Source organism: Centroberyx affinis, unplaced genomic scaffold (genome assembly GCF_046629955.1).
Source record: "Centroberyx affinis isolate AG114_WGS23_722 - 3 ecotype Tasmania unplaced genomic scaffold, CSIRO-AGI_Caff_v1 ptg000179l_1, whole genome shotgun sequence".
Lineage (NCBI taxonomy): Eukaryota > Metazoa > Chordata > Actinopteri > Beryciformes > Berycidae > Centroberyx > Centroberyx affinis.
Genome location: NW_027278876.1, coordinates 43,812 through 56,923, shown reverse-complemented (window position 1 = coordinate 56,923; position 13,112 = coordinate 43,812). Strand labels below are relative to the sequence as shown.

At 38.8% G+C, this 13,112-nt stretch overlaps 1 protein-coding gene across 1 annotated transcript; it reads left to right on the top strand.

Moving 5' to 3' along the window:
- The first annotated feature begins 1,887 nt into the window (after nucleotides 1-1,887).
- On the top strand, nucleotides 1,888-8,250 carry LOC139657741 (calsenilin-like). The gene is made up of 8 exons (XM_071535693.1): nucleotides 1,888-1,990; nucleotides 3,239-3,363; nucleotides 5,244-5,313; nucleotides 5,648-5,718; nucleotides 5,915-6,022; nucleotides 6,131-6,235; nucleotides 7,830-7,892; nucleotides 8,203-8,250. The coding sequence occupies exons 1-8, from the start codon at nucleotides 1,888-1,890 to the stop codon at nucleotides 8,248-8,250; spliced, it is 693 nt and encodes a 230-aa protein (XP_071391794.1).
- Nucleotides 8,251-13,112: the final 4,862 nt, after the last annotated feature.

The window sequence follows — 13,112 nt, the reverse complement described above, 5'->3', positions numbered from 1 at the left end:
AATGCCAAGTGTATGTGGCCCCTACAGTAAGGTAATTGTTTGCCAAAAAACAAAATGACTGAAAACAATGAAAGAGGTAAAAGTTAAAAGAAAGGTTAAGGGTGTTTCATGGTATGAGGAGAACTCTTGTTCTATTTTTTGATTGATAGGCTTGGGCTCTAAACTATAATGTTGCTCTTACTGCAGTCATTAAAGCTTGATGGTGAGACTGATGGTTGCACTGTCTGCGTCTCCATACTTAAGCCACCTCAGGCTTGTCTGTATTTAATAGAAGACCTAGGGCCGATCAGCACTTATGGTGCATTAAACAATGTAATGTTGTATTATGGTTTTTTTTATGGCGGAGGAGTTGCCGCATGAGCTCACACCTCTTATAGGTTCAAATGGCTTCAGTGTGACTTGATTCTTATATGGCAGAATTAGTATAATTCACCCTCACATCAGAAATATTACAAAAACCCACATTAATACATTAATTGAAACTTTATTTGATTTCTGGGCTTGGACGATCAAAAAACATTTTTGATCACTCTATCACTTCCCTTCAATCTCACATTAATCTCACATGTCTTTTTGATACATTATTTAAGCAGTTGTTTGACTCAGACATTAAGGACCAGTCCGTATGGAGTTGTCTCTAACATTTATACACCCTCCTGTCCACTGGAATGCATTTCTGGCCCACTATCTCTCCTTGTTCTAAGGCCAATATTTTACCCCTCAACAATTGATTTACCCTCCACCCCCCTTTCCTGCTTAAACTCAGTCCATTATGTTGTGCAGAGTCATCACTTGTGAACTATTATACTCTTCTTCTTCTTTACTCTCATCTGTCAGCACAGCATCATTATACTTAATCTTTCCAAATTCTCATATATTGGATATACAGATAAATTTACAAAACCTAAAACCTGACCTGTGCAGAGTAGGTTTCCTTGAGTTATAACTCACCTATCAATTACTACAATGTGATAAATAAAACACTGTGTTTGCAGTCAGCGGTGCCACTGTTTTGTGCTCTGAGTGAGTCCATCTGAGTTACTGACTGTGTATCTCTGAGTGACCCAGTAGACACAGGCAGCGCCACACTGGGCAGGGCCGGCTGCTTCGCTCTAAGTGCTGTTCATATTCCAGCAATCAGCGGATGTGGATCAATGCTTGGTTTACAGCTTTACATCCTTGGAAATGACTGAGCAAATAAGGATGCTTAGACTGTCAATCAGAGACTATTAGCAAAGAAATTCCTTCAGTAACCCTCCCACCACTACCACCACCACACCACCGCACACACACACACACACATGCACACAGCTCAGGAGAGACAGAGTAAGAGATAGGGAAACAAAGAGAGTGGGGGTGGAGCCCCTGAGTTGATGGAGTTGAAAGAGAGATCCTAAAATGAACAGCCCAGGACGTGAAACGCAGGGGATGCGACCAGTAACAGAGATGGACTGTTTGCCACTGGGGATAGCTTTGGATCATCTTGGGGGATTAAGACTCTACCTCTATGAATTTGGTACTTCTTTGCAAGAGCACATGGTGGACTTTGGACCTATTTTCTTAAAGGAGGATGTTTCACTGTTAATCTTTTAGCTGTTTTCTAAAGGGTTGGTTAAGTGCTTTAAGTCAGAGGTTTCAGTTAAGTGAAGCATGAATATAATTGCTGATGCTTGTATAAACAACTGAGGGAGAAAAAAAAAGGAGAGGGCTGAGGATGCAGTGTAAGATTGGCAGCAGTTGATGTTGATGGGTACAGGTTGCTATATCAGATTCAGGATCAGTTTAGGTACACATCAGAAAAGCAGTTTAGGTAAACATCAGAAAAGCATTATTAAATTGAAGTAGAAAAGGGGCTGTTGCAGAGCCAATATCTAATGCCAGACAACCATGGGTTTGGATGGCATGGAAGTGATTGCCATTGCTGTTGTAATTAGTCTGTTTGTTGTCGTGCTCAAACAGTTTGGTATCTGGGAGCCCTTGTCACTGGAAGGTAAGATATAAGAGCAAGCTTGAGAAATTACACTAGTGTGTTTAGAAGGTTCAAACCATGTCTTTTATGTTCTATGGAGAATTAGAGCAACACTTACACTCTGTTGTTATTTGGCTTTGTTGAATATAATAGTAAGGTAAAATTGAAATCATATGTTATGAACCAGACTGTATAGAAAATGAATAGTCTGTGTTAAAGAAATGGTAATGTGTAGATTTATTTTAACTGTCTGTGAATTTGTTTTCCCTTCTCATTTATTCAACACCCTTCCTGACTCTCTCCCTTGTCTTTGTCAAACCATCTGTTTGTGTTTTGTTCTTATAAAGACGGTGAGTATAAATAATCCTCTGTGCATTGCATTTAGTTTAATTTTGTTTCAGCCATTTCTGCATACCTGGTCCCCCTTGTTTTGTATTGAACTCAATTTGGCTCTATTGTCCTCCTGGTTGCTAAATTAACACACTCCCTTTTCCCACTTGTTGTCATCCATCAATAACTATCTTATATCTATTTATCTATTTGCTTCCCTCTGATCACCCTCGTTTCTTCACAACACTATGGCCCTGATTTCTAAAGCCTTTCATGGGTGCAAAAACTTTTAGCATGTGCAAAAGCAATGACATAACCCCCGATTGGTCAAGCAAATTGTCTTGCTCCAATCACAACTCTTAGTGCCGACTTTGAACATTGCAAATGTTTCTGTACTTGCTAAAAGTTTTGGTAAATCTGGGCATGTCTCTCCAAGCTATAACTTCCTCTTATTCATAATTTTCCCCACTCCTCCTATCAAACGATTCCCCTACATCTTCCACTGTCTCATTTCCCTTTCTTATTCTTTCCCATCTATTTCATTCTTACCCGACTTTCAACTCCCTTTCCGCTCTCACTTTCTCTCTCGCTCATACCCTTCTTCTTAATCTCTCCTTGTCTTTTTCAAACCGTGTTTTGTTCTTGTAAAGATGGTGAGCATTTTCAGTTAAAACCCCTACGTGCAGTACATTTAGTTTCATTTCAGTGTACCCACTATGTTCTCCCATCTATTTAATTTTTTTTTTTTTCTTTCATTCTTTTTCTTTCTTTCTTTCTTTCTTTCTTTCTTTCTTTCTTTCTTTCTTTCTTTCTTTCTTTATTTATTTCTTTCTTTCTTTCGTCTTACGGTTCTTCCCTCCCCTATCCCCTCTTTTCCTCCTCCTCCCTCTGTTCCCACCTGCCCCCCCCCCCCCCCCGTTCTCTGTTTCTCTGTAACAGACAGTTGTGACAATGACCTGGAACTCTCCATGGTGCGTCACCAACCCGAGGGCCTGGAGCAGCTCCAAGCCCAGACCCAGTTCACCAGGAAGGAGCTCCAGTCTCTTTATAGAGGCTTCAAAAATGTATGACTAGACCTGAGAGTGTGGTTACGGGTTGCTGCCTGTCCAATTAACCTCTCCACTGGTTTTGATTGGAAAGAATGAACAAGAGTCTTACATTTTTGCAAAGATCAGTACAAGGAATTTGTCTTGTTTCACAGCAAATTTCCCACTATAAAAAAGCGTTTATTGGACTTAAAATATATTGCAATATAAACACTGGCATGTGTGATTGTGATGTGCATGCACAGAAAGAAAAGGAAAAAGAGGAACAATACTGCAACATCAATAATAGACTGCACACAAGCAACAAAAACACATTCACAATGATTGGTGTATTTTCCTTTGATTTTGATGGATAAATGATCTTTTGGGAACTCTCTCCCAAAGCTAGAATCCAGAAAACAAACCTCTGTGATGCCATGTATCACAGAGCAACACTTTGTTGAGCTTAAACATAAAGAACCGTTATTTTTCATAGTGGGGCTAATGGTTCTGAACAATAAAATGTACAAATCCCCAGGGAAATTATCCAGGGAGCTTCATGATGATGGTAGTGTCCTATTCCTCAACTTAAAACTTAACCCTAATATTACTCATTGGCAGTGGGACATCTCCAGAAAGTGCTGTTAATTACCTCAATGATTATGTTCTTGGCTACAAAGAATTTCTAGTTAATCATGAATCCCAAATCTTTGGCTATCACATGAGCGCTCATAAATTGGCATTCTCGGCATCAGAGTGTCTCTCTGGCACCAACCTGGACTGTTCACGAACACAGAATACAGACAGAACTCATATTAATTTATTCACCATCGTACCTTGTCACAGCACTCTAAAGCTCCTTGCACAATGTCCATACAACTACTAAAAAACACCAACAAACACCAACATCAAACAATGTTAGGCTAGGGTGAAGCCTGTTTAGATCTGTAAGGGATTGTTTGAGGTTGCTTGGACTTGCATTGTCTGCTTCAGCATGTTCAATCCGTGTTCAGAGCCTGGAATCACTTCCTGGAATCACTTCCATTAACAGTGGTTTTACTGAATAAAAATCTGTTCAGGCCAATCAGCATCCGTTGTTTGACAGAATTTGGAAGAAGCATTTTTTAATTGGTTATGGGATAAACCAATTCCAGACTCGATGCTTGGCAACCCATCCGGAATGCCCTTCTTTTAAATCAGCTGAACGTGGAGAAATTTCAAACTGGATAATGAAGTTGAAAACGAATTGGCCATTCAGTTTGAATATCAGGCAAAGTCTTTTGGACTCTGGAACAGGAGGTAATCGTGGCAAGGCAAGATGATGTGTCAAAACAACATTTCTGCAACAGGAACATCTGCATTTCAACAGATCCATAGTAAATAAACACAAAGAAATAAAACTAAAGGACAACTAAAAAAAATATCCTAATATAATATATAATATATATATAATATAATATATATTTGTAAACCCAGCCTCTGTTTGGGAATGGTTAGGCAGTGTGGTTTTGACGGTTGGCTTTCCCAACATTCTATGGACATTCCAATGTTGTCAGTTGTTGGTGTTTGTTGGGAGTTGCGTGGGCGGTGTGCAAAGGGCTTTAGAGCACGTAGGACAGCAAGGGGTCTTTGTCAATCCACAACTGGTGAAAGTCATTTGTTTATTAGTTTATTATTAGTTGAAACCTCTATTTCTCTATTTCTCATTCTAATCTTTAATGTGAACTGTAACATTAAACTGCGTGTAAATACAAAAAAGAGACACTATTCGTAGTATAATAGTTCACAACTGATATAAGTCACTATTTTGACAAAGTCTATACACTTTACACATACTCCACACACAAAAGAAAAGAAAATTTTAGCATGTTGGCAACTTCACAAATCTTTGTAAATTGTTTCGATTTTCCTTTCAACAGGAATGTCCCAGTGGGCTGGTGGATGAAGAGACTTTCAAGACCATTTACTCACAGTTCTTCCCTCAAGGAGGTATGTGACTGACAGGACAGTCTTATTATACAATCATATAAATGAGTGAGCTGATTGTCTCACCAGTTCAATTAATACAATTCAGATCTGTCAACTACAATTTCCTTGTAGCCTATATCTGCCAGTGATTGGCAAAGCATCCTTACCAGTCCAGTTAATTTCACACACAAATTGATTTGTCTATCACCCATGAGAATGTAGGTGGAAGACAAAATTCAAGTTAATCATGACCCTCAATAAAAATCAGTATAAATAAAGTTTTAAATAGGTATTGCAATTAACCAAAGCCAATTCCTAATGATGTCCAAACCTGTACATCCATTATTTGTTTCAGATGCTACCACTTATGCGCATTTCTTGTTCAACGCATTTGACATGGACAGAAATGGCTCTATCCGGTTTGAGGTAAGTTAACCAAGGTACAGATGTGCAGTACAGTAAGAAAAATGTACAATGACATGATGACAATGTTCTGCAAAGTGATGCTTCTCTAACCTCCTGCAGTCATTTACCAGGGCTGTCAGGGATTTTGTTTTTACATGTGAAGGATAATGACATTCCTTTAAAGAATGCTAGTAATATGCCATAATTATCTTTTCAGGACTTTGTGATAGGACTGTCTGTGTTGCTGAGAGGCTCTGTCACAGAGAAACTGCGATGGGCCTTCAACCTATACGATATCAACAAGGACGGCTACATTACTAAAGAGGTGCAGTCAGACAATTCACATATTTGAGAATCTACATGTGAGACAGTATATCAATAAATATTGTATGTCATTATTTCTGTGGATGCATCTCTCTCTGGTTTCTTACAGGAGATGATGGCTATAATGACATCCATTTATGACATGATGGGCAGGTATACCTCACCCAGTGTACGAGACGGCGACCCCTATGAGCATGTGGAGAAATTCTTCCAGGTAGGCCTATGTCCTCTCTGTACCCACCAAAATACATAAGCCAACCCCTGGTATCTTAATATGTTTAATTGCATACAGATGTCGTTATTAGAAATGTATTGAATGTCACATTGACTTATGTTAAATGTCCTGTACTTTGTCACAGATTCAGGAGAGTGACGCAGGCTGCTTAGGAGTGACTCGGGTCAGGGTAATGATAGGAGCAGGGTAAAATTTAAAGGAAAATATGTTTTGAGTAACATCCCTGAATCCAGTCTTTGGTAGTTCACTTGTATTTGAACTGTTAAGTTGCAATAGGCCCCTTTTTACACTTCCACATTCGGAAAAGCAGAAGTAAACAATAGCAGGGTCAGCATGCATCTAGCTAGTACTGACACAATGGCACAGTCTACTAACAAGTGCTACTGTAGTGTACCTTTGATCGATGACACCTCTCGCACTGTCACTTCCTCATCAACAGTATTTGAGACTGCATCATAAAATTTAATGGGACAAACAAGACAAATTAGCTGGCAGCAGACGTGGTTTTCAAACTAAGCTTAGTTGTAGTGTAAGTGGCTATTAAGTTACAGCTTATGTACTACTAAAATAAAATCAGTTGCACGGGGTTAATGGAGCTAATGGGCTGCCTCGCCTCCAGATCACCCTCAGGTTCCTCTAAAACTGGCACAGAAGTTTGGGGCATCTCTTGCACACTATGTAGGGTACTCCACTGGGTCCTGTACCTGTGCACTCTGGCAGCCTTGATGACCTCTGTGATATCCTTCCAACTGTGTTACTTCTAGTTGCATACAGTGGTGGGTTCTGGTGGCTCTATGAAATAATTGCAGTGACCAAATCCTTCCTCTCTTGCTGCAACAGCTGTTTGGTGAACCCAAAATGATAGGCAATGAAGGCAGCTCAATTCCTGGCCCCCTCACTCTGGTGATGAGCTTCCTCCTGATGCCACGGAGCTATGCCAGTGTGCCCCTTTCCTCCTCTCTCACCTGCTTGGATTGCCACTTCAAGGACTTCACCTCCTGCCTTAACTAGCTGATCTGGGCTGGCTTACGTTTCATCACACATGACACTCCAGTCACTTGCTTTGCCTCTGTACCAAACCTTTGATTCAATGATTTCTGCCAATGCCTGTCTGTCTTCTGTCTGCATCGCCCTCTACTGTTGCTTCAAGGATTCCTCTTACACTGTCATCAAACTGGAGCCACTCTTTCTCCTTGCTGGCTGGAGGCCACTTGAACCAAGTTCAAGTTCATTCAAGTTCAAGTTCATTTAGTTATATCTAAGGGACTTTACAGAGAATGAGCCTGACTAGATCTAACTGATCAACAATCAATCGTAGAACAGAATGATGTAAGACAAACACAAGGAAGCAGAACAAAGCACAATTTTGGCATCGCCTCAATGTACCAGTAGCAGTACAGTTGAATTAAGCTGCATATAGCGTAAATAACTTTGCAGTTTTTATCTTTATATAAGTAAATGTTAAAAAAAAAGGTGTTCTGTCTTGTATAGTCTGTACTACAACATTCACTTCAACTATAAAGTCTCCATATGCTTTACTGTAGTACAACAAATGTCTATTGACCTTTTTCAGAAGATGGATCGGAACAGAGATGGAGTGGTGACTATCGATGAATTCATAGAAACTTGTCAGAAGGTAAACACGTTATCAATTCATTTTTTATCAAAGTTCTTTGGAATACTCACCATGTTTACCAATTGTTTTTAAAAAATAACAGATGAAAATATCAAAGCCCTGTACCCATACACATAAAATATATGTGCTAATCTCAAATCAGTACATCTCCTCCAAGAGGCTTTACACCCTGCAGTGACTATGAAGAACCAAGCACTTGAACACCCATGCACATGCAGTATGAAAATCTCTGTAATGTATTGAGGCAACACTTGTCCAAGGTCAGAGTTATGTCTGAAATTAATCTTATGTATTCTTTTTTTCTCAACAGGATGAAAATATAATGTCCTCAATGCAGCTTTTTGAGAACGTCATCTAGGACCGAACAGGGAAGTGGAATGGTAATGCTTCCAGTGCTTCCAGTTACAAGCTTCTTGGCCAAATATAATTTCCTTATTCATCCTGAAACAGAAAGATGAACAGCAGACATGTAACAAGGATCTACTGGTTCTATTTGACCAGTTTTAAAACAAAGTGGAAACACTTATTTTCCAGGAAAACTGTTCTATGCAGAGAAATATGCAGAATTCACCAAATCACTTGAATGATTTAAAAAGAAATCCTTCTTTGCATGATGTTTTCTTTTCTTTTCCACACATCAAGGGAACATGAAGAAACTAATGGTTCATTCGTCATTGCCAGATGAGCATGTATGTTTGCTTGACACTTATGAGCATGTGCTGCAAACCACCTAAAATACAAATTAGGGCTTTTGTTGTTGATCACCTGAAAAAACTAATTGGGGATTGGTGGAATGATAATTTCTTACTGTATTATACTGTAAAGAAAACAAGTATGTTTCTAAGTACAGATTTTGTGTAAAGGTGATACCCAGTCACCTTTGTGATGTTGAACTTCTCTCCTAATGTAAATTACTTATTTGATAGCGACCTACTGAAATAAATGTTTACCTACACATAGTTATGCTTGTTTGCAACTCTTTGATATTATATTAGGGTGCACAAAGACGGCAATAAATCCTATTCTGTTCTGTTACCTGATTTACCCAGAGGGATCAATAGTAAAAGTATTGTCTTATCTTAAAATAAATATATATCTTATTTTGTGTGCCCAAAGATGATGTAATTTGTTACATTCTTTCCATGTGTTTTTTTTTTTTATCCCACACATCATAATGATGTGTGGGATGTGTCTTTGTTTTCACTGGGACAACACACAAGGTTGGGATCTGTGGAAGCCGATCTCAAATGCTCTCTAAGAAAAATAAAAAGAGTGAAACTTGCACAAAATCTGAATATGATATCTGAGCCTTTTTTGTGCAAATAACTGGAGATTTACAATTATATTCCAGTGGGCCCTTTTACAACTGTCCCCTGGTCCATTTATTTGAATAAATAACTGCTCTACACCTAATATTTTTTGTTTGTAACTCCTTGACATCAGTGTAAGGTGCATAAATATGGCAACAACCTATTCAGTAGAAATATGTCTTACTTTGTGTGCCCAAAGATGGAGTAGTAAGTTGAGACCCCATTCCTCGGTAACCCACCTAGCTGGCCTATTTCTATATTTAACTGAGGGAAGCCTATTGACCTATGTAGGTCACTACGTAGGTAAGTCTGGGAGCACAATTCAATTTGATCACATTGGCTTTGCCAAGAGAGAAAGAGAGAGGCATCCAGTGCACAATGTCATTCCTACATTTGTCCAGTATGTGGTGGACAAAATTGTCCCCTCCAATAAAATTGACGGTTCACATGTCGCATCTTTTGCGCGCGCAAATCCATTATTTTCAGTGTGGGGGCGCTGCAGCATCTACCGGTGATATTCTCCTACTCTTGTATTTTTGCTAAATCCTATACGGCCGATGCACAGTATCCTGGCGCTCGGCCAAATTCATACGCCACGTCGTCATTCATTCAGTTTGTTTGTGATACGGGACATTCACTATCGAAACCACATAGTCATCAATCACCAAGCATGGCAATCATATCCCAACCTCATCCCAAACTGGACTCTGCCTTGTGTTTGACACCTCTAGCATTTTGACTAGTCATAATGTAAAAAAGATATTTTAAATTAACATTTCGACTGGTCATAATGAAATGAGTAATATCTTAAATTAGCATTTTGACAGGTCATAATGTAATTAGAGATATCTTAAATTAGCATTTCGGTTGGTCATAATGTAATGAGAGATATCTTAAATGCTAATTTACAATATCTAGCATTACATTATGACTAGCCAAAACGCTACTTTAATACATTTCAGTTATCTGTAATGAGAACTACTGGAACTACCACTACTAGGTCTATACTGCTGCAGCAGCTGTAGTAGTAGCAGCAGCAGCAGCAGTGTTGTTGCTTGCCACTACTGACCAATAACACCTGGCTTAACGGTACTGCTGCAGCAGCAGGAGCAGCAGCGGCAGCACACAGCACGTTGACTTTGACAAGGACCTACAACCCTATGAGATAAGATAGCACTTTATTAAAAATTAAAATTAAAATAAAATAAATAAGGATACTAGCCACTATACTAACGAGGAGCTGCTAACTGTTTGGACTGGCTGGCAGGTTTGCTTCAGCGGGAGGCAAACCGTAGGTCTTTGTACCAACCACCAGCTATTCAACAAACAGCGTTCGCTAACCGCCACGCCACCTGGTCCAAACTGGTTCACAACTAGAAAAAACAATAAAAACCTTTAAAAAAAAAAAAAAAAAAAAAAAAAAAATCCGGCACGAGAGACGTGAGAGACACCACCAACCTGTTGCTCCTGCTCCATCTCACTATGGTGCAGGGAAGTGTCTCGTGCCGGTTTTGACAGGATTGGGGTCATTTAAAGGCTTGTTTTCACAGGGTCCTCATTTCTCTCAGAAACACATTTCAGTGAACTATTAACTTAATATAAGATAAAGTTTCCAGACACGCCCATCAAGCGTCCAATAGCTACTGGTCTGAAATGAGGACCGTGTAAACAGGTTCCCAAAGAGAGCCTCTTGCTCTCTCTAGCTCAAGACGTCAAGCGGGCGTTTTATGCCCTGAGCTGCCGCGACCAAACACGTCAGAATTCTGATTGTGATGTCATCAGTGCAGCTGAGACAGGCTCTGATTGGTAGAGCAGAGTCCAGCTCCATCCAGTGATGTTATAATCGGTTAGAATGGCGAAGCGAAGCCGTGTTCTGATTGGTGGAGGAGAAACAGTGAGCCAAGCTGCTGATTGAATGCCAAAAGTGAGTTTGGATTATTTGAAATGATAGTTAGCCTATTATGTAGAACTTTATCTCTATTTGGAGTAGGCTTGTAGATGCATGCATTTACAAGTAAAACTTTTCAAGACTAATGTATGTAAAATAAGTCTAAATGTATGTGCAATTGGATATCACATGCTTCTTAGGTGTGTGTGTGTGTGTGTGTGATATAGGCCCACATGTTGTCTAACATGCAGCCTTGAAGCATAAACACGCTGCCAAGCCTCCAGCCGGTCCAGCTGCACCGGGATGAAACAACTCAGAGAAATTAGAGAAATTGTGTGGCTACCGGTATATACAGTATGTATATTAAAAAAAGAAATATATATATATATATATATATTATTATTTTTATTTTTTTTCAGCAATTGCTGTCAATGGCAGAAGGGAGATCACTAGTGAAAACACACCCTGAGGCTTCATGTTTGGAAAGATTTGAAATTATTTTTTTTTAAAAAGTAAAAAAAAGAAAAATGCAGAGAAGAGGAAAGAAAACATATGATGACAACGGGGGTCCATCATTGAGAACAGTGTTACTGTCAAGTAATTGCAATGATGCAACCCTGACATGGCCATGAGCTGAAACGCATTGGTTTTACTAATAAATATTTGTTCTCATTACTGCAAGTGTTGCTGGAATTTACTTTTTTCAAGTAATTGCAATGAAACATTTGGACATACTGCACTTCAATATTAAGCTGTTGAAGACAGAAAATCAAATACAGCCATCAGCTGAATGTCCAAAGTCAAACTCAGCTTCACCATGTTCATGTTGGATAACCTAAATTTAGCCTTGTACATGCTAATGTAAAATCTGTGAAAAAGAGTACACAGGCTTTGTTAAAACCTCTTCCAAATGGGTGCTACAAATGCAGAGGATGTGCTCAATGTAATAATATGGTCAAATGTAACTACTTTTCTCATCCTCATACTGGGAAAAAGTATTTTATCAATGATGTCATCACATGTTCCACTTCTCATGTAATTTATATAATCAAATGTCCTTGTGGGTTAGCCTAGGTTGGTAAGACATCACGTTCATTAAAACAGAGAATAAGTGAACACAAGAGCCCCATTAGGAGGAATGATAGAGATTACCCAATAGCAGTACATTTCAATGACTTCAAACATGACATCTCATCATTCAGGTTCCAGGGCATTGAAAAGGTGACTCTGCCAGAGAGAGGTGGTAACATTGATGAAATTCTTAATAGAAGAGAAGTATACTGGATATTTAATTTGCAAACTTTATCTTACTTTATTCCATGGCATGTCATGCTCTAAGGAGCTTTGGGATCACATAGACCTATTTATGGTGCACTCAAGATACAAGTATTTCATATGATTACACAATTTTGAATGACATTTTTATGAAAACTGCAAGGCCGATGTTTTCATTCATTAAATATACAATTTCTGTAAATATTTTTGTAAATAGATATAAGTATGTGATGTGGTGTCTCACTTGTTTCTGTTTTTCTTTTCTTTTTCTTATGTGTGTACTATAATACGGCAGATTGTACACATGTCACTGTCAATTATTGAGAGACACTCCCACAGGAAAATAATTGTCCCACACCTGTGCACACAGAATGGGCAGAGCATTATCTATTTAAGGTCATTGTTGTAAGAATTGTTTAAAATACTCTTGAAGAAGGTCCAGAGGGACCGAAACGTTAGTGATCAATAAATTGTGATGCTGAGCAAGAGCAGTGTGCGAGATCTTCTTTTTTCAAGACTGAGACTGAAGTGATACTTTCCAACGCACCTGCATCGGAGATAGTTGGATGTGCAAATATCTCTGTGAAAACAAAGGATAACCTAAATTTGAAATAATGATGCATCATGATTCATAACATGCATTTGAAATGTAATCCACATCATGTTTGAAAAAAATACATGAAGATAATAAGAAAAAAGAATGAAAAAGCATAAACCCCTAACCACTGTTGAGCACTATATTGAGAT

Bases quoted from the DNA above. Each gene is read 5' to 3' on its own strand.
- LOC139657741 (XM_071535693.1), top strand. From the start codon at position 1,888: ATGGGTTTGGATGGCATGGAAGTGATTGCCATTGCTGTTGTAATTAGT. The intron at 3,364-5,243 runs GTATGACTAGAC...TCCTTTCAACAG, and splicing joins TTTATAGAGGCTTCAAAAAT to GAATGTCCCAGTGGGCTGGT. The intron at 7,893-8,202 runs GTAAACACGTTA...TTTTCTCAACAG, and splicing joins TCATAGAAACTTGTCAGAAG to GATGAAAATATAATGTCCTC.